Source organism: Equus przewalskii, chromosome 15 (genome assembly GCF_037783145.1).
Source record: "Equus przewalskii isolate Varuska chromosome 15, EquPr2, whole genome shotgun sequence".
NCBI lineage: Eukaryota > Metazoa > Chordata > Mammalia > Perissodactyla > Equidae > Equus > Equus przewalskii.
Window position 1 is genome coordinate 16,630,970 of NC_091845.1, and position 25,026 is coordinate 16,655,995.

Genomic DNA, 25,026 nt, shown 5'->3' on the forward strand with positions numbered 1-25,026 from the left:
ATGGTACTAATCTTAAGGGACCACCATCATACATGTGGTCCATCATTGACTAAAATGTCGTTATGCAGCACATGACTATACAATCCTGTAGGACAATTTATCGCTTATCTCTTGAGAATTAGCAAGATAAATAGCTCTTCCAAGTTCCTCAAGCTAGCTGAACTCTTAAAGAATGCTGCAATGAACTGAGTCTCTGATCTGATTCTGTACTCATATACTCTGCATTGAGTTCCAAAAATTTCAGAGTTAGCCTCTTCATCCCCTTTAGTTCTTCTTATATCATCTGTCTCATGGTAAACTCTAAATTAACAGCACATTACAAAAGGAAGAAGTGAAATTATGGCCTCAAGTTTGAGATGAAATACAATTAAACATTGCTCAAAGCTGCCTCTGGGGTAGGAAGGAAAATTGCAAAGTATTGCGGCACTTACAGGAGCTCCCAGGATTCAGGAAAGCCAAGTTCTTTATCAATATCAAACAAAACACACTAGTCCTTACATAAGTTTTCTTTGGTCAGCTCAATGAGCAATAATGCAATATAGTGGGAGAAACTTCAGCTCTCGACTTAATCATTTCTGGGTTCCATTTCTAGCTTTAGATTTACTTGGATTGTGTCCTTAAACAAGGAATGTAACCTTGCAGTTGCCACATCTGCAAACTGTAGAATAAAAAAGTCTCTTTCGTAGGGCTTGTTAGAAGGCTCAGAAATATTGGATGCAAAACATTTGAAAAAGGTTAGGCCTGTCATCAATAATGGTAATCGTTTTGATTTTGAAATATTACATATAAAGGATATGTAATTGCTAGAACTACAAGCTCAAAGAGATTCCAAATCCTTTAGTCAGCCCACTGTTATCCAACATCCTCATCTATAAGTGGTTAAGAACTGTTTGCAGGGAAGCAAGGGACAGCTATGGTCAAGAGCTGTGGAAACTGCACTGAGCTTGGATCCCAAAGATGTGGCTTTGCTTGTAGGTCTGCCATTATTCAACTGTGCTATCTTGCATAAGTTTATTTTCAGCCTTTACCTCCTCAGCCATCCACAAACCTGTTGGCTCTACTTTGGGAATAAATCCAGAACGTAACCGTTACTACTGCCAACCCAGCACTAGATCCCGGTGTCTTTCAGGCAGCTCCTAACCAGAACAGTCATACAGTTGATTCTCCATTCAGAGGCCAGAAAAATCCTTTGTTAATAAGTTGGTTATGTCACTCTTCTGCTCAAAATCCTCCAAAAGCTGCCCATCTTATTCACAATAAAATCCCAAGTCCTTACTCAGGCTTTCACCTTTACAGATCCTGTGGCCCCTGCACCTCCTGACTGATCCTATCTCCTAGCACGATTAGCAGACATTAGGTCCCGTCCAAAACATCCATAAGACATTTGGTCCTATCCAAAACGTCTATAAGACATTTGGTCCTATCCAAAACGTCCATAAGACATTTGGTCCTGTCCAAAACATCCATGAGCATATTAAGGCCACTCCAAATGCTTTTGGACAGGACCAAATTAAAGGACCTTTTGGCATGGACCAAATGTCTAAGGTAAATTACCACAGAGTCTTACTAGGATTATTTTAAAATAAAATAGCAACTCTAGGTTCTGAACTTCTGTTACACTCACCCCTTAACCAGCTATTTTTCACTTTACCACACTGCAGCACACATTTATGTACTTATTTGTCTATTGACTGTCTCTCTCCACTACAAAGTCAGATTCATGAGAGGAGGTGCTGCTCATTTTATTCATTGGTATCTCCCAAGCAATAAGGCCAGTGCCTGGCACAAAGAAGGCATTAAATAAATATTACCGAATGAAGGAATCAACCTGTTAAATATGAATAATTGTATCTCATTTAAAAAGGTTCATTTGGAGATTCAAAGCAATATGTGAATACCCCTCAAAAATAGTCAAATGTCATTCAAATATGCAATTTTATGATTTTATGTTCCAGACAATCTACATTCCTTATTCTAACATCTTTAACATTCTTCAAACAAAAACAGTTTTCATTTCCTGCTGATTTACCTGAAGCCTCATTTTTCATTTCTTTTTCTGTTCTCTAAAGAGATGAAAAAGTGTCAAATATCTGAGGATATTAATAATGAGGGCTAAGGTTTCCTGAGTGCTTGCTATGTGAAAACAATAATAGTAAATACTTTAAGAGTGTCCCTCTGCTGAGCATTCTCTGTGTGGTGTTTCCTTTAATACATGAAAGAACCCAGGAGTTGGTACTATTTTCTTCCCCATTTTACTGATAAAGAAAGAGGTTTTAAGAGTCATTAATATGCCCAACCATACAGCTAGTAAATGGTAGAGCCTGGATGCAAACATTACCAGTCTGGCCCCAGAGCTTATAAACTACCCCAATATTCTTCAGATAAGCCACTATCCTTGGTGGATAAATGTATTTATCTCATTCAATCACAACCAACTACCATTAGCTCTATTTTATAGTTTAAAAAAACTAAAGCTAGGGGAGATTCTGCAAACAGCTCAAGATCCTACAGATAGGAAAGCACACAGCCTCCATGGGACCCCAGCTCTATGGACCACCGGGACACCTACATGTGTGGGTCTAGGGCAACATGTGTGGGTCTAGTGGGAGCAAAATACATAGGTCTCAACACTGCAAATGCTCTAAATCAAGCTAATCGACTGATGAATAAAATTTGTCCTATCCTCCTACTTTAACAAAGACATCCGAAATGACCAGAGCTCTACGTTCAAATTGAGGTTTTTTTTTTTCTTTTTGAGGAAGATTAGCCCTGAGCTAACATCTGTGCCCATCTTCCTCTATTTTATATGTGGGACACTGCCACGGCCCAAACTCCAGGCCGCCGAAGCAGAGCACAGGAACTTAGCCACTACACCACCAGGCCAGCCCCAAATTGGGGATTTTTGAACTTCTTGGAGTTCTAGGCTGCTACATGGTGGAGTTGTGAGCATGGGCCTTCGGCCACGGTCCATCCCCACCTTTCCAGGCCCAGCCCATCTGGGGAGGGCTCAGAGCTGACTGAACAGGGGTATTTTCTGGTCTTGGGTACTAGAGCTTGGTTGAGAGCATGCAGGGAGGCAGAGTAAGGGGCACAGGTTGAGGCTTGGCATGCCTGTTTGGATTTGTGCATTTCTCAAATCATGGAGACCGGCATGATGGGAGGATGGCCAGAGCAGGCCCCTGAACAGAGCCGAGCCCAGGGCAGAGGTCTCTGTTGCCTGAGTCTAAGGGAAGTCCTGACTTCTGACCCATGCTCTCAACTACTAGGGCGCTGTAGCTATTTCTTCTCAGGGAGAGGGACAGCAATTCCTCTTCGTCCTTGGATGCATCCTCTTTCCCATGAGTTGCCTTATTTTTTTAAACTCCTTTTTATGTATAATTAATGTAACAGCCAAACGAGTACAAATATTATTTATGGCTTTTCCATAAATTAAATTGCTTAGAAAGACATAATTTCGGATTTCATGGTCAGGTCTGTCTTGCTAATCTAGTCACTTCTCAACTGTTTTACACCTATCCAGGGTGTCTGACCATTAAGCTTCCCAGCAAACCATTGTCTTCAGCATTGCATCACAATTGTATTTTCACTCACTCTCAATTGGGGAGCCATTGACTCTCCACTTGATTGTGGGTTCAGGTTCTCCTTCAGCCTCACATAACAAGATACCACTGCTCCCCGTGCTATACACGCCACTCTGAGGCTTCTTTGTCCAGCGAGGGGGCTCTGGAAATAAAGCGAAGAGCTCATCAGCAATTTTATGTGTCTCAGAACATCCCAAAATGTTAAGGCTTGTATTTCTACTATGCACCGGCAGATGGCAGCCACAACAAAGTGTTTCACAGAAGCTCTTTTTGGTAAATGTTCTGTAAAGGTAAGCTGGGTGTCTTGTGTGTGTGTGTGTGTGTGTGTGTGTGTGTGTGTGTTCTAATTTGGACTCTTAGCCTGTATAACAAAATCAGGATACTAAAAATAGTTATCTACAATCACTGTTTTCCTATACAAGTATCTATCTCATTAGCAGAAAATGAAGGAGGAATATGCAGATTTAAGTTTATTTAGTGCTGGCTACAGCTTATTTTCAAGCAGCAGCAAGGCACCTAAAAATGCTGATACTTAAAAATATATTTTGAGAATTTTTAAATGATATTAAAATGTTCAGCACTTATTTTAAATATTTCTTAATTAATGACTTGATAGCATTTATATATCCATATCTATATCTATCTTCTTATCTATCTAAAGAATTTGGGAAATGTTATTTCCCAGAGATTTTTTTTTTGTAGTGAGAGAGGGAGGGAAGTCTAAAAGCAATTAGGTTATTGCCCTCAAAACAATGGAGGAAAAGATATATTTAAAATAATTGCATTTTTCTATGCCCTAATGCTCTAATATTATAATTCTAAGTGGTGTTTCAGTACAGAATGAGACATTTTTCTTTAGTGCAAACATTACTGTCACGTTTTGTCACCCTAAGTATATTACTATGTCAGAAGCGAATAAAAGATTTAGATTAAAGTGTGGATGGTTTGGATAATTTGATTTCAGAGAAAATTGCACAATACCTGCAGGTAGTAATTCCTGTCAAATGTTGCTTGGTTATTTCCCTGAAGACATTTTTGGATTTCCATTTTTAGTCAGAAAGGAAAGTCTTTTAAGATACATATATGTGTAAAATAAAAAATTAAATTTAAACCATTTTCTTAAAGAAAAGGGATAATGTGAAAAGAAAATGCCTATAAATTCACCAAGGAAAACAAAAATACACAAATGACCCCAGCAAGTTCAAGTCCTAGCAAGAGAAGGGCCTTTGTAATTATTTCATAGGGTATGGACTTAATTGTTAAAAACCAAGTTAAATATTTGTATTCATAATCTACAGTCTGTAAATATTTAGTTTGAATGCAATAGCTCAAATTGCAAACTGCATATCACTCTCTGAGGCAAAGGGTTTTGTTTTGTGTGTGGGGTGTGTGTATACATTTTGATATTATCGTTACATTTTTTGGCTTTTCATATAACCAAATAAAATTAAACATTTAAGTTAGAGAAAAAGTTCCACAAACATGAAAATTATCGTATTTACAACAGAAAACTAAGACTATTGCTGTGAAAGCATGTAAAAATAAGGGAGATCATGGGATGTAATGTACAGCACAGTGGCTATAGTTAATAATACTGTATTGTATATTGTACAAAGCTGCTAAGAGAGTAGATCTTAAAAGTTTTCATCACGAGGAAAAAAACTGGAACTATGTGTGGTGATGGATGTTAACTAGATGGATGGTGGTGATCATTTTGCAATATACATAAATATCAAATCATTATGTTGTACAATTGAAATTAATATGTTACATGTCAATTATATTTCAATAAAAAATAATAAAATAAAGGAGATCATGTAATGATGACATTTCTCTAAATCTTCATGCATAATAAAATCAAGATTTCTAATTCTCTAAATCTTCATGCATAATAAAATCATGATTTCTATTTCTATTCTCATCTTACAAATTTCATTAGTCCCTTGGTGTCTGTATTAGATCTATCACTGTTAAGTTATCACCTTATTCAACCCTTTCACCTTGCAAATGGAGGGCTGAGGTTTGGAAACATTCTCTAACTTGTCCAGGGTCACCAGGAAAAGAAGCCCCATTTCCTGTTTTTGCCACTGACTGGATCTGCCAACCTATAGGGTGAGCAGCACTGAGGCTTCAAAGTAAATGTGGTGTTATTTCTAATTCATTACTATTTTGTTAATGTGGGCCACAGATAGGATCCGAGGACAAATCGCTTTACCAACTTCCACTTTGTGCTTCCAAATCCAAGCTCCTTCAATATCTATTAAGTGACTCAAAAGGTTTTGTGTATTCACTAGGAATCATCACTAAATTTACCTTAACCCTTTTTCATAAGCTTTCTTTATAAAAGTTTGGACATTTGTTTTTATGCTTCTCATCCCTTTTCTCCTAGAGAAGTAAGCTGGTTCTGAGCAAAGGCAGACTTTGACATGCAACTTGAGAGAGACTTCAAGCCTGTTTTACTCAGAAATATCTTATTCTTGGGTCTACCATGATGCTGCCCTTACTCCTAGCCCTCTATGGGGTCTGTAGTGAGAGCTCCTAGATTAGTGATCTCTAAAGAGCCAGGGCAGAATCTTAGTCTTCCTCTGCTTGGCACGATGAGAACAGACACATGTGGAGTAATTTTGAGTGGAATTAAAATGATTGGTCCCCAAAGACTCCAGTGAAAAATGCGTAGGGAGGAACGAAGTGACCTTGGATGGGAGGGAATCACTGACTTCTAGTCGTTCAGGATCTCATAATTTCATGTCTTAATTGAACATATCTGGCTAGTGGTTAACTTTGTTCACAGAAGAATGCATAGTGAGCCTGAAGTCATGGACTATGGAACAGGAAATTTTTGGTGGTTGAAGTTAGAGTAGAGGCTTCCAGGGACAGAGAACAAACAGATGCTTTCCAACGCTATTCCTGAAGGTTAAGATCTAGTTGAAAGGTCGAAAAAAAAGCTCAAGAGAGAGGAAGGAATGGTTCAAATGAAAAATTCTGAGAGAAAACACCATCACTGAATCCAATTCTTTCATCTATTATCCTAAGATATATGGTAACAGATGAAAACTACTTATGTTGAAAGTTTACTCATTTGGTCATAATTGTAAACTTAAAAATAAGATGATAAATTTCTCACGCTGCTGAAAACTGAGATGCAAATATCTGAACATTTAGAATATATTAAAACAAGCTAAGTAGACATGTTTATCACTAGAAGGAAAACAAAATAAAAGAGGAAATTTAGCGCCTATAAAACATGCAACACAGAGGTTATTTTCTTAGTAAGAGATTCCTATTAAATATCTATATTCTAATAAATCAAAAATGGTTAGGTTCACCAAGCTTAGACATAATTGTAACTTCTTAGAAATAGATTTGTTATTTGAAAATGAGGTTTTCTTAAGTATATTACATCTCAGTTCATGACATCCTTTTAAAATGCAAAACAATTATGGGTATATAACTATGTATAAATACTTTCCTATTCCACTTACTAAAATTCAAAAGGCTTAAAGTATTAAAAAATTTCACACATGAACACTGTTGGTGGGAGTTTATTTTTAATCAGTTGAAATGTGATTGTGGTCATATTTGATCTCTGGATTTACAATATTTTATATGCCATTTTATAAACCTCTTTATACTTAATGTGTAATATTTATATCATGGACACTTAGAAAGGATAGTTGTGCTTAGTCAAGACATCCTGGCTATTTTCGCTTATACATATTATAGGATTTGAAGATGTAGCTTGTTTTCATATTTAGGATGTTGTTTGCTTAAATCACAGAATTTGATTTTGTTGAGTAATAAAGAATAAATATCACATAAAGAGAGAATACAATAGAATAGATGCTTTTACTTAAGCACAACAGTGTTTTCAGAACAGACTAGATTTTCAAAGTTCACAGTAGCACTGCTCTTTTCCCGTATGACTAATCCTTGTTATTTAATTTGAGTTTCTAAGAAAGAAACAAAAAAAGGGAAAGAAGGTGCAAGAAGGCAGAAGACAACTGAATAAAAGTGAACTCATCCATCCACATGATTAATGAAGGCTATATTTACTGCTTTCACACTTAAAAAAAAAGACTTTTTGAGCTCAATGTGCTTTTCACTTGTCTGTGTGAAGAGAAACTCCTAAAATATACAATTGAGGGCACATTTAGTAGTTTCTCATTAAGGGGAAAGGATTAAATGTTCCTCATAAAAACATTATTTACATCTCAATAGTGCTAATAGCTGTTTTATGAATAGTGAGGGCAATTTCTTCAGGAAATCTATATTCCTTTGGAGTCCTATAGTCAACATTTTAAATTGCATAATTAATTTTATATCCTTGATTTTTTACTTTTGCAATCCTTGCAATTCTTTTGAAGGCTTCAGTCTTATAGTCAAGAAGACTGTGGCCAGATTGTTAAAATATTCAGCTCCCGTAGCAATGCTCCAGCCATCTGGAAGGATTTCTGATAGTCAGCAACTTGAGGTAGGAGCAGCTAACAATTAGACATGTCTGGTTCGTGGGTTTGTGTCTGTGCTGGGGTGGGGGCAGAGGGGGTCAGAAAAACATCCCTGTTGCACAGCATAGCCAAATTACATAGAAGCACAAAATGATAACTAAAAATAAAGATAAAATAAATCTCTCAAACTCCTCTTCTCTGAATTTCTTTGTAAATAATTTCATGTCAGAGGAATATATCACTGTTGGCAGACGTTGATATTTATGCATAATATTGGACTTTCTTCTATGTAAGTTTTGCCTTTGTTAAACCAAGAAAAATGATATTTTCATCTTTGGTTTTCTATTCGTCCTAACTTAACTAATCATGCACATTGTGGGAAAGGTCTTGGACACAGCATGACTAAAACAATTATCTTAACATTTACCTGTAAGTGGAATTTGTGTCAGAGTCTTCATTTTTTCTCCATTGATTAAAATAGTGGGCCCTACTTAGGAGCTCCTCGTGTGAATTGAAGCTTTAAGAGGTGAACTCTATTGGAATATGAATGGGAGCTCTACAGCACCAGTTCACTGCATGGAGCCAGGAAAGAGACAATTCCTTTCAATAGCTAAGTCTACATAGCACTAAATAAGCACAAATGCAGTAATCATTCCATTAATTTGATCAATACAGTCAACCAAACCAGACATAGGAGACCTCAGTGTGATCACACCCAGAGAAAATGGTCTGCATCAATCAAATTCACAGAATGACTAGGTAACCTTTACTTCTGCCAAGCAGGCCCAGCCCCAATATCTACATTTTGTGGCTCCCATTTTTTTCAAATGATGACATCATTGTCTACTTATTTCTATAAATACAACAAACAATAGCCAAACCTCTATTGATCAAAAGGCTTGGGTTTACAGAGAGATGACTTGAAGATAATGTCTTTTGCATCTTTTGATAGAGAATTAATATTTATATCCTACAGTCTGTTCTTTCCCCATAAGTAACATATTGAACGTCATCTGAACCTAAGATATGGACAAAAAAAAAAACGTGTCTAGGAAAGCGTTAAGACAACAATTTGTCTGACTCCTTCATTTCATTGCTGAAGAAACTGACGTACAGAAAAGTGAAGTATATTGATCAGGGACACAGCAAGTTAATGACAGAACTGGGAAACAAAGTCCAAGCTTTCTTCCAGGCCCATCGTAATACTTTCTTCCGTCATAATGCCTACTTCTTTTATGATTTAATATTATACAGTGTCATACATATGTTACAATAAAAATTATCTCACAATATGATGATATAGGAGACTAGGTTGAATGACTATTCGAACAAGTCATCGAAGTCATCCTTAACATGATCATTTCTCCTCCTTTGTCCGTTCCATGTGGTTTTGTAAGGTAAATGAGAAACCTGATTAGTTGAATTGTAATGTAACCCAGTCAGTGCCCATTCTTCAATTAAAAGTTGAAAGGGCTTACTTGTTTTAATACATATGCTTTAGAGGCAAAGATCCACTATACGTATGTATTCACTTTTTTTTTAAGTAGAAGAAAAATAAATCAATATGGGGAATGTACCTTCTACTGTAATATGAAAATCATGAGTTGCTGAACCCAAGAAATTGTTGGCTGTGCAGCGATAAATTCCTTTGTCCCGGTAGGAGACATTCTCTATCTTCAAAGTCTTGCCATAATTTTCTTTTGTTTCTCTTCCCTTTGGTAAATCACCACCCAATTTGTTCCAATCAACCTGTGGAGTTGGTCTGCAAGACAATAAATAAATGATAAACATTTTTTAAGTTACAAAATAAAACGTAAAGAACCCCACAGGACACATCCCTTATCATGTTGCTTTTACGTATGCACTCGGACTTCCTCTGAATAGCGTCAGCCTTCCCAGTGCACAGACCTGCACACCACCATCAGTGGCGAACACCAGGATCAAGTCCCTTTCATTGCAAGCTCCTTTAATAGTCTGCTTCCTCGGAAATCTTCTATTTCTTCTATTTCCTCCATTAAGAGGGCTAACTACAAGTAAGTGCTGAATAGCTGTGGCTAGATGAAGAATGGATAATTGGACCCATAGAAACATAGAAGATATTTTTCAAGTGGGAAATCTCCCGGTGGGTGGTTCGAAGTGGCCAGAAATAACAGCCCTCTTCCCCATATGAGTTTGAAAAATACGATAAAGTCAGACACAACAGTCAGCAGAGGGAAGCTGTGAGATCCCCTTTTAATCCCAGTGAAGCTGATATTGCAGAATGGGGCTGAGATATGAGAGTCAAATATGTTGGCTGGACCTAGAAACAGAGTATTTTAGGGCAAGGGGGCTCTGCAGCACAGACATTGCTGCCCAGGCGGCTTCTCATTCTATTGAGAAACAGAAGAAAAAGGAATGCACCATATCTCCCTTGCTTAGAAAGATGCGATCACCCAATCAGAACAAACAAATGAAAAAAGCAAAAACAAAACAAAAGTCAAACCGATAACCTGTCATACACCAAGAGGATAACTTTCTCCGCCTTAGTAGGGACAAAAATGAGTGAGGAATCAAGCCAGCTGGGTTTAAGAAAAATCCTGTCCCACGAAAGCAGACAAGTGGAGAAGTAGTGCTTTCTATGATTTAAATCTTGTGATTTAAAGATTATGTGGAAGGCAGTGAGGACTGATTTTAATTGATGAATGATGTTTTTTTCTCCTCTCTAGTTGGGTCATATGATTGAGTGGAAGAAACTTAATTTCGCTATTTTTATTGATGCCGCTTTTTCTTTCTCATCATATTTCTTATTATTAATAGTTGTAAGTTATTGAGTATGTTCCAAAACTGGGCATTATTATCATTTTACCAGTGAGAATTCTGAAGCTCCAAGAAGTTAGTTAATTTGCTTAAGATCACTGGGGTAATAAATGATATACTAAGAATTAAATTTGTCTGTCTCTAAACTTGTTCTTTTTGTCAATGTGTTCTATTATATTTGTACCTTTTCCATCCCATTTTTCCTTCTTAACTGTGTATTCTTGGAATATATGCTTGTAGCCAAATTAATTAGTTATGAGTTAATAATTGAACAATTACCTCATGTTGTTTGAGTAAATTATCTCAAATTGTTTGTATTGATAGGTAGTGGTTAAAACAAGTCAGTTATTATGCAAAAAAAATGTTGGAGGTAAAGATGAAGATCCATTAATTTACACACATCCACTCTCTTCCCCTGCTCTCAAGGCCCAAGTGCGTGCCTGCCTCACAATCCGGAACCACTACCTTATATTTTACCAGGCTTAGAGCACACGGCACACTTCGGTAGGAAATAGTAATGATGCTCAGACACGCAGTTATGAGAGGATATTAGCTATTAGCTTCCTGAGGACACCACCTAACAGGATGCATAACCCGAGTCTCCTAACCGCTTGCCTTTCATTCCATCTGTCAAAACGGCAATTTGCCAAATTACAGGCTGCTCTGGACCTTACTTGCTCCCAAACAGGAGTTTTTCATGAGTCTATGCTTTAATAGTGCAAGCATCTCATTTTTGCAAGATTTATTTTTGTCAGTCCTCAAAAACTAGTCTAATCCCCTACTACCTATCCTTTAGAAGAAGAGAATACAATGATTATCTCTAAGTATCAGGTGAACATGAGACATAAATTATCTGAAGACATAGCTATACCATTGCAAGAATGTCTAGCTATATTCTTGCCACATTTTATTTCCTCTTTTTTTTTAATTCAAGGAACATTTACTAACAGCATTTGAGCAATGAAACCTTGAGGGAAAATATACCATTTAATCCATTTTTATACACAAATATACACTATCTCATAATCTCAAACTTTTGTTCAAGTCCTGTCCAGCCAACTTTTATTCCTATACTTCCCTTGCCTACAATGTAGTATCTTGCAATAGAATGATACCTAGCTTAAAATCATGAATTTACAAAACAGAGAGAAAGCAGTCAGCAGGGGGAAGGCACCATATCCCCTTTCATCTTAATGAAGCTTTCACAAAGTGTGAACTGGTTCACAAACACACTCTTTCCACTGTGGAACTAACTATCTGCACTTCTTCCAGAGAACGAACACCTTTCTCTTCTGAACAAGATTCACAATATTGTTTAAACTATCCACAACTTCCACCTCAGTTACAGAAGCCATAGAATCTAAACTCCTCGACGGTAGTTTCGCTGTGCAAGTTTTCCTGTTTTAATTAATAGTATCAACATTTTCATTATTACTAAGCATTTACTGAAACATCTACTATACGCCGGTTCTTCAGATTCAGAGAAATTGCCATACTTTGTCCCTCCCCTGTAACTGAACAGCACAGTTCCTTCGGTTGAAACATGCTGAAGTAAGTTAAATTAGAGGTAGCCTAAGGTTCTGGAGACAGACAGGATAGATGCCCAGCTCCACTTCACACTAAGCTTGGAGAAGTGAATTCAAACCCCTGGCTTCATTTACCTAATTTGCAGATGAGACTAGTAATAGCCATGAAATGTGGTGAGGACAAAATGAGCTAATGTACAGAAAGTGCAAAACATAGTATCTGGCACATAATAAAGAGTGCAATGTCTCAGTTATAATTATTTTTGTTACTGCAGAATGTTTATGGTTTAAGAATTTGTTAGAAAATTTTTTTAAAGTATTCTAAAAATTTGGCAATGTATCACCTTCATCTGAAAGAGGACCAGATCAGATAGGATTACCCAACGCAAACCCAGTAGGAGTAAGAAGAAACCACTTCAGGTGAAAACCCTTCTGACAATGCACCAGGAATCTTCATGTCCCAAGGACAACAGATAGTTATCTCCACTGTCTTTTTATATACTGCTTCATGACATGGCATCTTCTAAAAAGCACATGAGAGCATTTCTACTATTTTGAAGACAAGCCAGGCAGCTGCCAGACAACTCAAGAGAGAAATTATGGCATGTATGGGGAACAAGAAAAGAGAATTACTGAAATGCTCGCCATGCCCAAAGAGTCAACCAAGAACACTGATGAATCCTGAAAGAATCTAATTTGTACCACTGTAAACACATATGAAGAAGAACAATAGAGCAGGTGGTTACCATCATGATTCAAACCAACCCTGCGGCTTTCATCTTCTCACATAATTCAGAGACCGGACTTCCCAAACAGAGGCCATGTCACGGCACATCTAATTTATGTGAATACACTTTGGCAAATAAGCACCCTGAATATTTTTGCTGGTGAAAGAGAAATTTTGCTTGAAGGAGAAATTTACAAAGCTTAGGGGTTGTAAATCCATTAAAATCTGCTCCTTTTCTTCATAATTCGGTTTAAAACTACTCATTAGGAATATATACTGAACTACTAATGAACACAATTTTTCAAATTTCAGATGCAAGTCCACCAACCAGACTCCTAGCCATATGGAGTTTGGTTAGTGGCTTAGAATTTGCAAACCCTTCAAACTGATCAGCCTGATCACTGTAATCAGGCTTACAAACTGATTACGTAAACTCAGGTACTGGGAATGTGCAATGTATTTTCCCATGGTATTCCCAACAGTAGGAACCCACATTTGATGGTAAGCAAGGAGGGATGGTGGTAGGAAACAGGCAAACTTGTATGACCAAGTATTAAATAAAATGGTTCTTGTTTACATAGACTTATGAGAGTTATTCAATAAATGTAGCAATTTCAAGAGGTGACCAAGTAAAGTTTCCTTAGGGTTTCTTTGGAGGATGTGGAAATGTGCACTGCTTTTTCAGATGTGAAAAAGTTCAGTTAATTATATTTTGATGGGAAATTCTCTTAAATTACATGGTCTGGACCTCCTTGTGCACAAAGGCAGCAGGGTGAAATAATAGATAAATAGAGCTCCTTGGAACCTGAAAAAGGAGCAGAGCTCATAGCATAACAAGCAGGAGTGGGACAAGCATCAGAGACATAAAAACCCGGCACCAATAGCAAAGGGCTGACTACTAACAACCTCATGCTGTAAGGATAGCATCCCCCTATTGACTCAGCTAAGGAGAATGTTGTCATTGTCACCTCCATTCACACTACCACAAATTGACAGAGCGATCTAATTATACATCAGTCTCAGTCACAGCCTGAAATCTGTAGAGTGAAGTGCAAATTGCTTCCTCCAGAAATGTAGTAACAGGATATTTTTTTTAAGAAATCATTTTAAAACGTGTCTGCAAGCACATGCTTACGTTACACCTTATTCTTTACAGAACTGGCTGGACAAAGTCAGGCACAGGGGTCAAGTTACTCACAGGCCTTCAGCAAAACACTCAAGCAGTAGGGTTTCTCCTTTGAGGATGGTAAGTGAAGATTCACCGCCACTCTCAGGAGGAGGCAACAGCAGTCTGGGCTTTCTTTGCTTGATTGAATTTGCTATAAAACAGAACACAAAAACTCGTATTTTTTCAAACTAAAAGAGTTAAAATTCTTTGGCACTAAATCTTTCTTAAAACATACTTAAACATATGTATCTATGAGTATGTGTATATTTATATATATATATATCTGTGTATATGTATGTATTTATATATACACACACACACTTCACACATTTTAATACATTTCCATTTAAATAGACTCCCCTCTTGCCATGAAGCATGGATTTTCCCTCAGATTCATTAACTAAGGGTAGCACCAAGTTTTATGAAGGTTATGATTTAAACCACATCTTCAAATTCAGAAGCTCAAACATGGTTCAAGATAATTAATTTCTTGATGAAAGCCCCTAAGTTAATGATAGCCTATGATTTTATATTCTACCCTTTAGTCATACCTGGTCATGTTTGATGGCTGTGTACTTTTATTTAATTTAATATGCCTAAATATTTGATAATATTCTTTTTACAATACAGCTTCCTGGGCCCTGAACCCAGAAATTCTGATTCAGGAAGCCTCTGGGGGACATCAACCATCTACGAACTTATTAAGCTCTTCAGGTGACTCTACTTAAAGTCTCAGCCCCTCAAAGATAATCACTCTTGTAGGGGATGATCAGCAAGCACGGCCACTGACTGCATATGGAAATGTCCCATTTCTTGCATTTTTAAGAATACTTTTCAAACACAAGGGCAAATTAGGAGACTTTCATTTTCAATGCACATTCTGATTTCATTTCCAAATGTTCACAAAATTGTTTTCTGCATCCAATGTCAACATGATTGGACATGATATGAAAAGAGTAAACAGCTGACATTCTGTTATAAGAGTAGGGGAATGAAAGGCGCAAGTAGCAGAGTATCCCTTGCTATAGCTTCCTTACAAGTGTTCATTTATTGAAAGGTAATTTTTGAACATGCACTATGCGCAATGACGTTTATTGAGTGCTGTGAAGATACAATATATATGTTTGAGTTATTGACCTCAAAATAATGTTGAGGACGCATGCTTAATCAGTCCACCTTCAAACTGAGGGTGCACCAAGAGGAGCTGCCATCCGGTCCTGTGATGTTGTGAGTGTATTAGATATCTAAGATAGGTCATTGGTCCCAATGATAGAAGGGATATTTGTTGCACTCATGTAAATGCTTCTTCTCACTACAGAGAAACAGCCTATTATATCATTCAGGTTTACTCAGCCATCTTCCACAGAATACTAGCTCTGTTGGATGTTCTATGGGAAAAAATTTAAAAGATTTCATAACAGATGAGTTTGGAAAATGCTGCAAACTATATTTTTTTCTCAGAGAGTCACAATGGACAACTGCATGTTAAGTATTCTGAGAAACTTACAAGAAAAAATTTTAACTTTCTTAAGCCCAGTGCTTTCTCAACTTCTGTTGACACACAACCATTTCTTTTTCCTTTCTTTGTGTAACAACTATCATCCAAAATGTTTACCAACCATCAGAGACATTTTGGAAAACCCAAAATAATTACTTCAGTAAAGATATATAGGTATATATTACATATATGTGTGTCTATTATATATGTTAATTATATCATATATAAATATAAAGTTACATTATATAGTTATCTATTTATAAATATCACTCATTTTGCATATATTTAAGAGGGAGGGAGGCAATGTAACCCTATATGCTAAGGGATTTTCCTTAACCAAAATAATAGTATTTTAATAAACTCATGAAGGTATTAAAGAAAAAATTCAAATTCTGAGATGACAATGAGCTACTAATGGTGAAAATAAATGCCAACACTCTATATGTGATCAACTTACCCTTGGAACCAATTTCTGTGGATGAACTGGAGTCATTAACATGCTTTACTGAAATAAAAAAAAATGGAAGAAAAAAACTCACAAACATAATGGTAGATGCTAATACCAATAAAGAATGAAAGTCATATTTTTCTCTTAGGAAAATTACAAATGAGGTATAACCATGCTTCACTAGAACATCATCTTTGGGGATACAGTTGAAAAAATAATTATAATGAGCTTAATTTGGAACTACCACAGATAATTCCAGGTGGAGAGGATACAAATTATAGCTCCATTAAAGAGAATTGAGGCTGCTGAAAGGATGCTATAGTGAAGCCCTGGCATGGTGTAGCTACACATAACAATGAAAAAAAATCACAAACCAAATTAGACAATGGAATGGTAATGCCAACTTTTGACTCTAGGAGAGCCAATTATTCAGTCAATGAACTGTTGGGGATTATCTCTGCCCTTTGAAACTTATGGTTCTTTCTCCCACTAACGACTTTTTCACATTTGGGAACCCAGATTGGCGTCTGCAGAATCAAGTAGGGAAGAGAAGCAATTCAAACAACTGTGCCAATTTGAGGACAAAAACGCGTGGTGTGATAAAAATTGTAATGTTGTGTCTTTTTACTTTTGACTGTTATTTTCTCCCACATTTTCAGCCTGCTGATTTATCCAAGATCACAGTGAATCAAAGCCTGAGATCTGCTTAGAAAACTCTGGAATTTTGTTGTGTATTTCACCCACCGAAAATGACTAGATCCTGCAGACGTCAAATGAAATACATTTGTACTGTGAATTGAGATTTGATTTTCTGGCTGCGAGAGACAGAGCTACTGTAGATCTGTAGCTGCAGATGTCTCTTTCATCTGAATGAATTCTCTAGAGTTGAACTAAACAATGGTGGAGAATACCAACCCAGCTCTAACTGGCTTTGGCCAGAATGAAATTATAGACACATTTGTATTCAGCATTCGTGATGAAACAATAAATTATTTGGACTTACAACTGTTAACTGTTAGTTTCATTGGCATTTTCTGCACAATAGTCCTTAATCTTGGAAATGCAGCAAAGCAACAGTAATCATTTCGACTGTCTTTTTCTTCCACATTTGCGAAGTACAAATCTCCCTTTTGGCTCATGTATACTCTTTCATCTTGTTCAATGTGTTCTAATTCTGGAAAGAAATATCTTGTCATTAAAAGGGGTAGTTGTTCCTTATTGTGCCTCATCTCCCTTTTTCATTTTCATTTCTTTTATATTATTTCATTTTATTTTATTTTTCATGTCTGTTCTTCCTGTTCTTCTCAAGTTTGGTCTTACTATAGGAGCAATGAGTGTGCAAGAAGTAAAAAACAAACAACAACAAAACTCCTGGGAGAAAGCTTTTCACCATCAACCAAACAAGTCTACTGGTGGACAACCAGTCTGTGCATTCTAGCTCTCTTTACTATCTAGGACTCTACTTCTGCTCAATGGGTTTGTACTGGCTTATTTGAAAATTGGTCCAATTCAAATAACGGCCTAATTATTACTTTTATTTTCTTACAATCGTATTTCTTTAAAACATATCTCCCCAAAAGTTGTATATGATATATTAATCTCTCTTTTCTGGATGAAGCCTGGAAAGTTCTAGGGTAAATGGAGTCTGGAACATTTGGCTGCAGCCAAGAATAGCTTCTTTTTCTTTCTTCTGAGTACTGTACAAATATTATCATTTTTCTGTCTGAGCCACAATGAGAAAATATTTAGGGAGCACTATTAAGGAACATGCCAGAAGTGGGCTTTACAAGAAGCTGGAATTTCAACTTGAGAGTTAGTAAAAATTTTTAGCAAATTAAACACAAAGCTTAATACTAACTTCTCTGTGGGTCACTGTGTGTAGCGGGTGGAACGTTATTAAAATAGAAATATAAAGATAGCAACACAGACACAAGCCATCCTCAAGTTTAACATGCAAAATATCTCAAAGGTAAGTGAGTTGTTTGGATTATAGAGAGTATTTTCTTCATGGACATACTTTATCATATCAATAGCCTCTACTCTTTTCAGATATGATAAAATCAAGAGATATATTTAGTGGTTTTCTAGGGTTTTCATGTACACCCTTAAGTATATATTCAGGACTTAGAGGAGACTATTGATGGATTTAATTTTTAAAATCTATTTGATTCCACATTGATAACCTTGTGTTAATTTTTTATCTTTGGTTTTAGTATGTTATCTGACATGATGCAGGAAATTAAAATGTCCCGCTATTGATGGAAGCGAATGTTACTTACCAATATTCATCCAGTAAATGTGTAAAGGTGGGAGGCCTTTGGGAGGGTTGCACGGGAGGACAATTGCATCCCCCTCCTCCACTTCCAGAGGCTCAATTTTTTCTTTGGGGAATTTTGGAACATCTGGTATAAAAATCATTTTAAGACGTTATTTTAAAATTAACTTTTCTTGTCATAAGTAATATCTTAATGCATTCCTCTTTTTAAAAATCAGAGCATTTTAATAAATTCAACACCCCAAATCTTGGTTCCCTTATCTCCCCTACACAGGTAAATACTGGTAAGAATCTGGAGTCCATCCTTACATAACTTTAAAAATACTTCTGCATTTTGTAACGTGGACAACAAATATTTTCGCTATGTGACATCAATAAGGGAACAATATGCTTGTGCATATTTCTATGCAGAGAGGTAAGCCCTGAGTCACAGGATTTGTTCATTTTAAGTTTTGATAGATGTGAAATCTTTGTTCTCCAAACACTGTGATTTGTTTTTAGGCAGAGACATTTCTCTGTCTCTTGTTTTATTGTGAAGCCGTTGAATGGGATTGGCAAATATTCCATTCAGAGCATTAACCAAACTAAATGAAAAAATTCAAAGCCCATGTGGGGAAAATGGTATGTATACAAAAAGTCAAACATGAACACTTGAAATTGTGAAGAGAGCCATCCACATTGAAATCACTCCCAGTAAATAAAACTGTAAGGTATTTTCTTTTTTCCTTTGGCGGGGGGCGGGGGGGTGAGGAAGATTCACCCTGAGCTATTATCTGTTTCAATTTTGTTCTTCTTTTTTTTTCTTTGCTTGAGGAAGATTAGCCCTGAGATAACATCTGTGCTGATCTTCCTCCACTTTGTACGTGGGGTGCCTCCATAGCATGACTGATGAGTGGAGTAGGTCCATGCCCAATATCCGAATCGTAAACCCGAGCCTGCGAAGCAGAGGGCATGGAACTTTAACCACTTGGTCATGGGGCCGGCCCGCTGAAATTGCAAATGAAATGGAACTGATGTAGGAGAGGAGACTGCGATATTTCAAGGTATTGTTTCTTTCCCGTGCTGGATTCAGTTTCCTAAAAGAGCAACTCAGTTACAATGGTAATAAAAGTTGGAGTTGTGCAGAATTTGAAATCCAGCAGTAATATTGGATATTTTTATGAAATTATTTATAAAATAGTTTTAAGACTATTCGAAATGTACTCTGCCTGAACATTACATTGGTATCTTTCAACTTTGTTCGGGGAATTTGCATTATAGAATCACACAGGTTCTTATGGAAGAGAAGACCATTAAAAAGGTATTTACAATATTCCTGACTTGATGGAATTTATTAGGGGTTATTCCATATCTGCATTTCATTCTTAAACTGTGGTTCACAAAAGATTATCATTATTCTTAGAAATCTAAAGATATACTCATTTATTGTAAAATTTCTTCTTGAGCAGCTTTGTGAATTTCCTATATATTTGTTTCCTTGCCCCTCAATCCCCACTCCAATTCCTTAGTGGTTGAGAGAATTTGCTGCCCTTTCTCTTAACAATGTACCGGCTGGTTACAATGAATTGCTTTTTGTCTAAATTCAAGGACCTTTGAAGGCTTAACATTGCAGGGGACAGCATGGTTATTATAGTGCCTTTGCAAGTTCAGAAGGCAGGCTTCAGTGCTCTGTACACATTCAGTCATGTGATAGTCCTCAGTGGATCCCCCTTTGGTCTTTTCATTCCGGGAGATTTCCCCCGCAAGTCTGGAAACACATTTGAGATGGCAACTGTCTTGGAATCATGCTTTTGCTCTAGGCAGCTTGAAATTTCCATCAAAAGGCAGGAAAACATGTTTAGTACATTCACTACGTTAAGATCTTGTCAATAAAATATCAATGTCACCTATTTGAGAAAGCCTTAGCTTTGACTGAGAGCAAGTTATTATGTGAGTCATTTTGTAGAAAGTATACCTTATCCAAGTAAAGTGCAGTAACTTACAAAACCATTATGTACCCAAAACTCCAAATTCAAATCACTTGTTTAGTGTAACTTATTATAACTAAAGCCCAGTGTTCATAGGCATTGAAGTTAACAGTGTTGTTGGGTGGTTAATGTATCTGTTTACACTCAGATACAAGGGCCAACACAAGAAGGGAAACAGATGAGAAAATAGAAACAGCATGCAATCCTGTTCTATAACAAACAAACTTTAGTGTCCAATATGAATACATAGTTCCCCGGGTGATCTCTATTGTAAAGCAGCTAATTAATAAGATGTATAAAGTTCTCATTGCAGAGCTGCCCTCTCAGAGCATTCAGAAAAATCTAATGATTCAAACAGATAACACTGCCAGTGAAGCACTACCATCCTGCATTAATTAAATCTAGACTATAAAATTCTAATTCTGAAAATGTAAATATGTAATTCAACTGGCTTCTAAGCCATCAATAATAAAAAAAATTAAATTTATAGGTCTACCAAACCCTTTATCACTGCCATAAATCTTTGGAACAGCTTTTAACCAAAGATGAAATTAATATCTGGAAATAGGGAAGAATATTTATATATTTAATAATTTAATGTCTGAGAATAGATATTGCGAAGGACATTAATTTTTCAGATATTTTTAGGCCTTACTCTTTGACTTTGAAACCGTTTAGTCAGTCTGATGCCATGCTAGAAAATGAACATTTTAACATCCACAGGTAAATGTGAAATTTAATTACTGTAACTCAACAGCAGGCATGAAGTCTTCCTTAATCCAAACAAAGGAATGACTCCACTTAAAAATAACTTCAACCAATGACTTTTCATAATTGTGTTTCTCTGGTGATAAACATGAGCATTGTTGAGTTTGGACAGATGCAATATGCTTAAAAGTAAATTGTAAACAAGCATTTTTCTTTTGTGTGAGGCAACTACACTGCTTTACCTGGGCAACTTATTTCAAATGAGTACTCCATCAACACCAAAAACAGCTTAATTGTGTTTCAATGAGACTAGGCTTGACCATGGAATAACCTCTCTGTAAAGGGATCAGAATCTTACCTGTACATCAGCATCTACTTAAGTAGGACTTTAAGAATGTTTGGAAATCCCACCATAACCAAGTCTAGATGAAGCCAATTTCCTTTCTATATAATGTCACTACCAGACCATCTGCCTCAGGAAATAAAGCATATCACAGCAGCCATCTCTTTACTATTCTCCAACAGGCTTCCACAATTATTTTTCAGGGTAACAGATAAATTTCCGGTAACAACTCCAAAGGTATAGGCTCCTGAAAACTTCCCCAGTTAGAATCCGGCATGAAAAAACTTCCCTAGAGACAAGTGGGCTGCACACCAGCCTTCTTACTGGAACTATCAACACACAGCAAACCTACAAATCTCAAATCTTCAGGAGCTCTACAACTTGAGGTGTTGGCAATGAGTTCTGAAACACATCATCTCAATTCTTTCAATCTAATATACTGAAAAAATAATGTCGTCATATTTGAAATATAGAAGACTTCTGAGAAAAGATTTTTTATCTATAGGATTAACTGAGTTGTAGCCCAGAACCTAAAACTAACCAACTGGCTGTGTAGCTTCAGACTGATATCTTTATCTTTCTGTGCCCCTTTTACTTTTCTCTGGCATCCTAGAATCCTTTGAACTTATCTCTCCAGGCTCCTCAAAAGTCTCACTGGGTTAGAAGCTTCTTAAGGGAAGGGATACTATAAAATGTAAGCTGTATAATCCCAGCACACCAACAAGCTTAATAGTGAAGACTAATAAGGAAATGGCATCAGGGTAATTTAAATAAATATAGATCATGCTCACTAACCACTTCAATAAAAAATGTACTGACAACATAACGACTACCAAGTTACGTAACTCTACAGATTATCTTTCTCTGGCACTCAAGGAATAAAATCAAGTCTCCCTATGTTCCCCTACCTATCTGATACTCTACTGAGTCTCATACTCTACTGACAAGGCATTTTTGACAGAGAAGTACAATGCTTTTCAGCTCATCTGCCTTTCAGCTCATCTAGATGATGTTACCTGAATGATCAAAGCATAGGCGACACTGTATAGTTATACACGTGATCTCTGGAGCCAGCCACTTGGGGCTAAATCCCGGCTTCATCACCTACTATGTGACCTGCATCTATTACTTAACGGCTTCAGTTTCCTCTTTCATAAAATGGAAACTGTAATAACACCTAATTCATTGATTTGTGTCAAAGTTTAAATAAACCATTTCATATAAATCAATTAAAATAGTGCCAGGCACTTAACCATCACTTGCTATATATTGGCTATTATTCAAATATTTTCACTTGGCATGATACATCCAGCCACATGGTATAGAGATGAGATGGGCAAAGGGACAGAGTTTTCTTCTACTGCTGTTTGTGATTTTCCCTGTAGCCTCTATTCTAACAACTACATCAAAACAACTCTAATTTTATGCAAATATTTGGAATTAACTTTTTCAAGAGGAGGTAGGCAGGGGGTCAGAGAGGAAGAAATACTATGTATTTCATGTAGAACCTATCATTTGTTTAATGAATTATTTCCCCTCCCCTCTTCATTAGGTTAACCTTCCTATGTCAAAGAACTTTATCTGTTTTGACTTCTCGCTCTGTTTACAGGACTGGCCTGGTGAGCTTTTAAGTGCCTTACATTTCCCTTCAATGTACTGGCAAATTGCTTACAGTCTGGCATCATTATCATGAATGCATGCTACTGAGCTCACATGCTGTATCACCCCTAACTCGTTTCCGTCTGTAAAGAGATTTAATTGATTCCCATTTCCTATAGAGTACTCCATTAATCCACTTAGGACAACAGAGAAATAACATTGCCTTTCAGTCCATGAGCTCATAATGAATTCACACTAAGCAAGGATGCCCAAATCAGCCCATTTCATTCTAGTCATTCACATACTCTGACGGATGAGAGCAAAATCCTCGGCCTTAATTAAACCTTTAAAACTCAAAGCTGCACTCTCAACTGAATAAACTGATCTTCTTTGGTTGGTTTGCATATGTCAGCAGAAGAAATTAGCATATACTACTGGACCCTGCTTTTGCTATGCTATCCCACCCAAATCAGAGTAGTAAAGAGTTGGTGTATGTTTTAAGGAAATTGTCTTCAGGAATCTGAGGAAGCTATACAAATGTAGAAACCCAGCAGACTAGTAATTCCAATTGGTTGCCGTTAAAAGAGTATATAGAGGATTTTTATCCCTAAGTCTGCCATTTCTAAGGTACTTTAATAGTGTGTGGAAATTGCATTTTTATTTTTATTCATTCTTTTATTCCTCAACCTATGAGGCAATAAATCAATCATTGATAATATGCATTTATGTGGTATCTACAAGACAATAGAGTAGAGGAAAAATAGGATAGCATGACATCTTTCTCATTTTTAAGGATGCGAATTGATACATACAACAATCAAAAGACTCTCCTAAACAGAATATGACTAAATGCCTTTAAAACTCCAGAGAATTTACAAGTGGATATTCCTAACAGAACTATTTGGAATAGAACAAAATTGGAAATAATCCAAATGGCCATCAACTGGCGAATGGGTAAACAAAATGTAGTATATCCACATAATGGAATATTATTCAACAATAAACAGGAACAAACTACTGATATGCTACAATGTGAATAAACCACAAGAACATGCTAAGTGGAAGAAGCTAGACGGAAAAGATCATATATTGTATGATTCCATTTATAGGAAATAATTCAGAAAATAAATTTACAGAGGCAGAAAGTAGATTAGTGATTGCCTGGGGCTGGAAGTGGGAAGAGAGAGTATCTACAAATGGGTACAAGGAATCTTTTGGGGATGACAGAAATGTTATATTGGGTTATGATGATGGCTATACTGAAAATTTTATGAAAAAGTCACTGATTGTGCACTTACTATAGGCAAAATTTACAATGTATAAATAATACCTCAAAAAATTGTCTAAAAAATCAGAGAAAAGGAAAATCAGTACAGGCTGAGATAGACTGGGAATGCTAGGTGGAGAAGAATAATCTCTGCCCTGAAGGATGGGTAGTATTGAGTAGCCAAAATGGAATTATTTATATCATCATTTCAACACTACTGACTGTTGTCATAATGAAGGCTAGGAAGCAGCTTACCTTCTCCCAGATCCACTCACCACATCCACAGGATCTAAGTAAGGAGCGTCTTTGTTTTGTTCACTGCCCTATCTCAAACTACTAGAAAGTAGCTGGCACATCAAGGGAACTTAAGATTTGTTGAATAATTCACTAACTCTCCATGCCACATCTTAGAAATCCATTTAGTTAAACAATTTTTCCTGTGTTTGAAAACAGTATGCTGTGTTTGATTGTTTGTTTCTCTTTCCTTTCACTCTTTCTCTCCCTAGAAAACTCAACTATAAAATTGTTGAAAGCAGAAAACTGAACATTGCGTATAAAGGTTTCTGTTTGTAGGGAGTAATAATCATAGATTTTCAGCTACTGTACTCATGCAGAAACTTAAGTGGCTAAAGCCTTTAAGATTAGTCTAATGAAAACTTTAAGAAATGAGAGATATAA

General features: G+C 36.5%; 1 protein-coding gene across 26 annotated transcripts in view; it reads right to left on the reverse strand.

The window, feature by feature from the left end:
• CHL1 (cell adhesion molecule L1 like) overlaps positions 1–25,026 on the reverse strand; it is a 211,558-nt gene that overhangs the window by 43,783 nt on the left and 142,749 nt on the right. For 13 of the 26 annotated variants that reach the window (XM_070576754.1, XM_070576740.1, XM_070576752.1 and 10 more), the window contains exons 5-10: positions 18,469–18,591; positions 17,193–17,363; positions 16,199–16,246; positions 14,274–14,394; positions 9,604–9,788; positions 3,592–3,723 (exon numbers count right to left, since the gene is read on the reverse strand). In XM_070576754.1, the coding sequence (XP_070432855.1) occupies positions 3,592–3,723; positions 9,604–9,788; positions 14,274–14,394; positions 16,199–16,246; positions 17,193–17,363; positions 18,469–18,591 (780 nt within the window). The remainder of the gene's footprint in view (positions 1–3,591; positions 3,724–9,603; positions 9,789–14,273; positions 14,395–16,198; positions 16,247–17,192; positions 17,364–18,468; positions 18,592–25,026) is intronic. The other 13 variants (XM_070576746.1, XM_070576745.1, XM_070576762.1 and 10 more) reach the window with 1 other exon arrangement.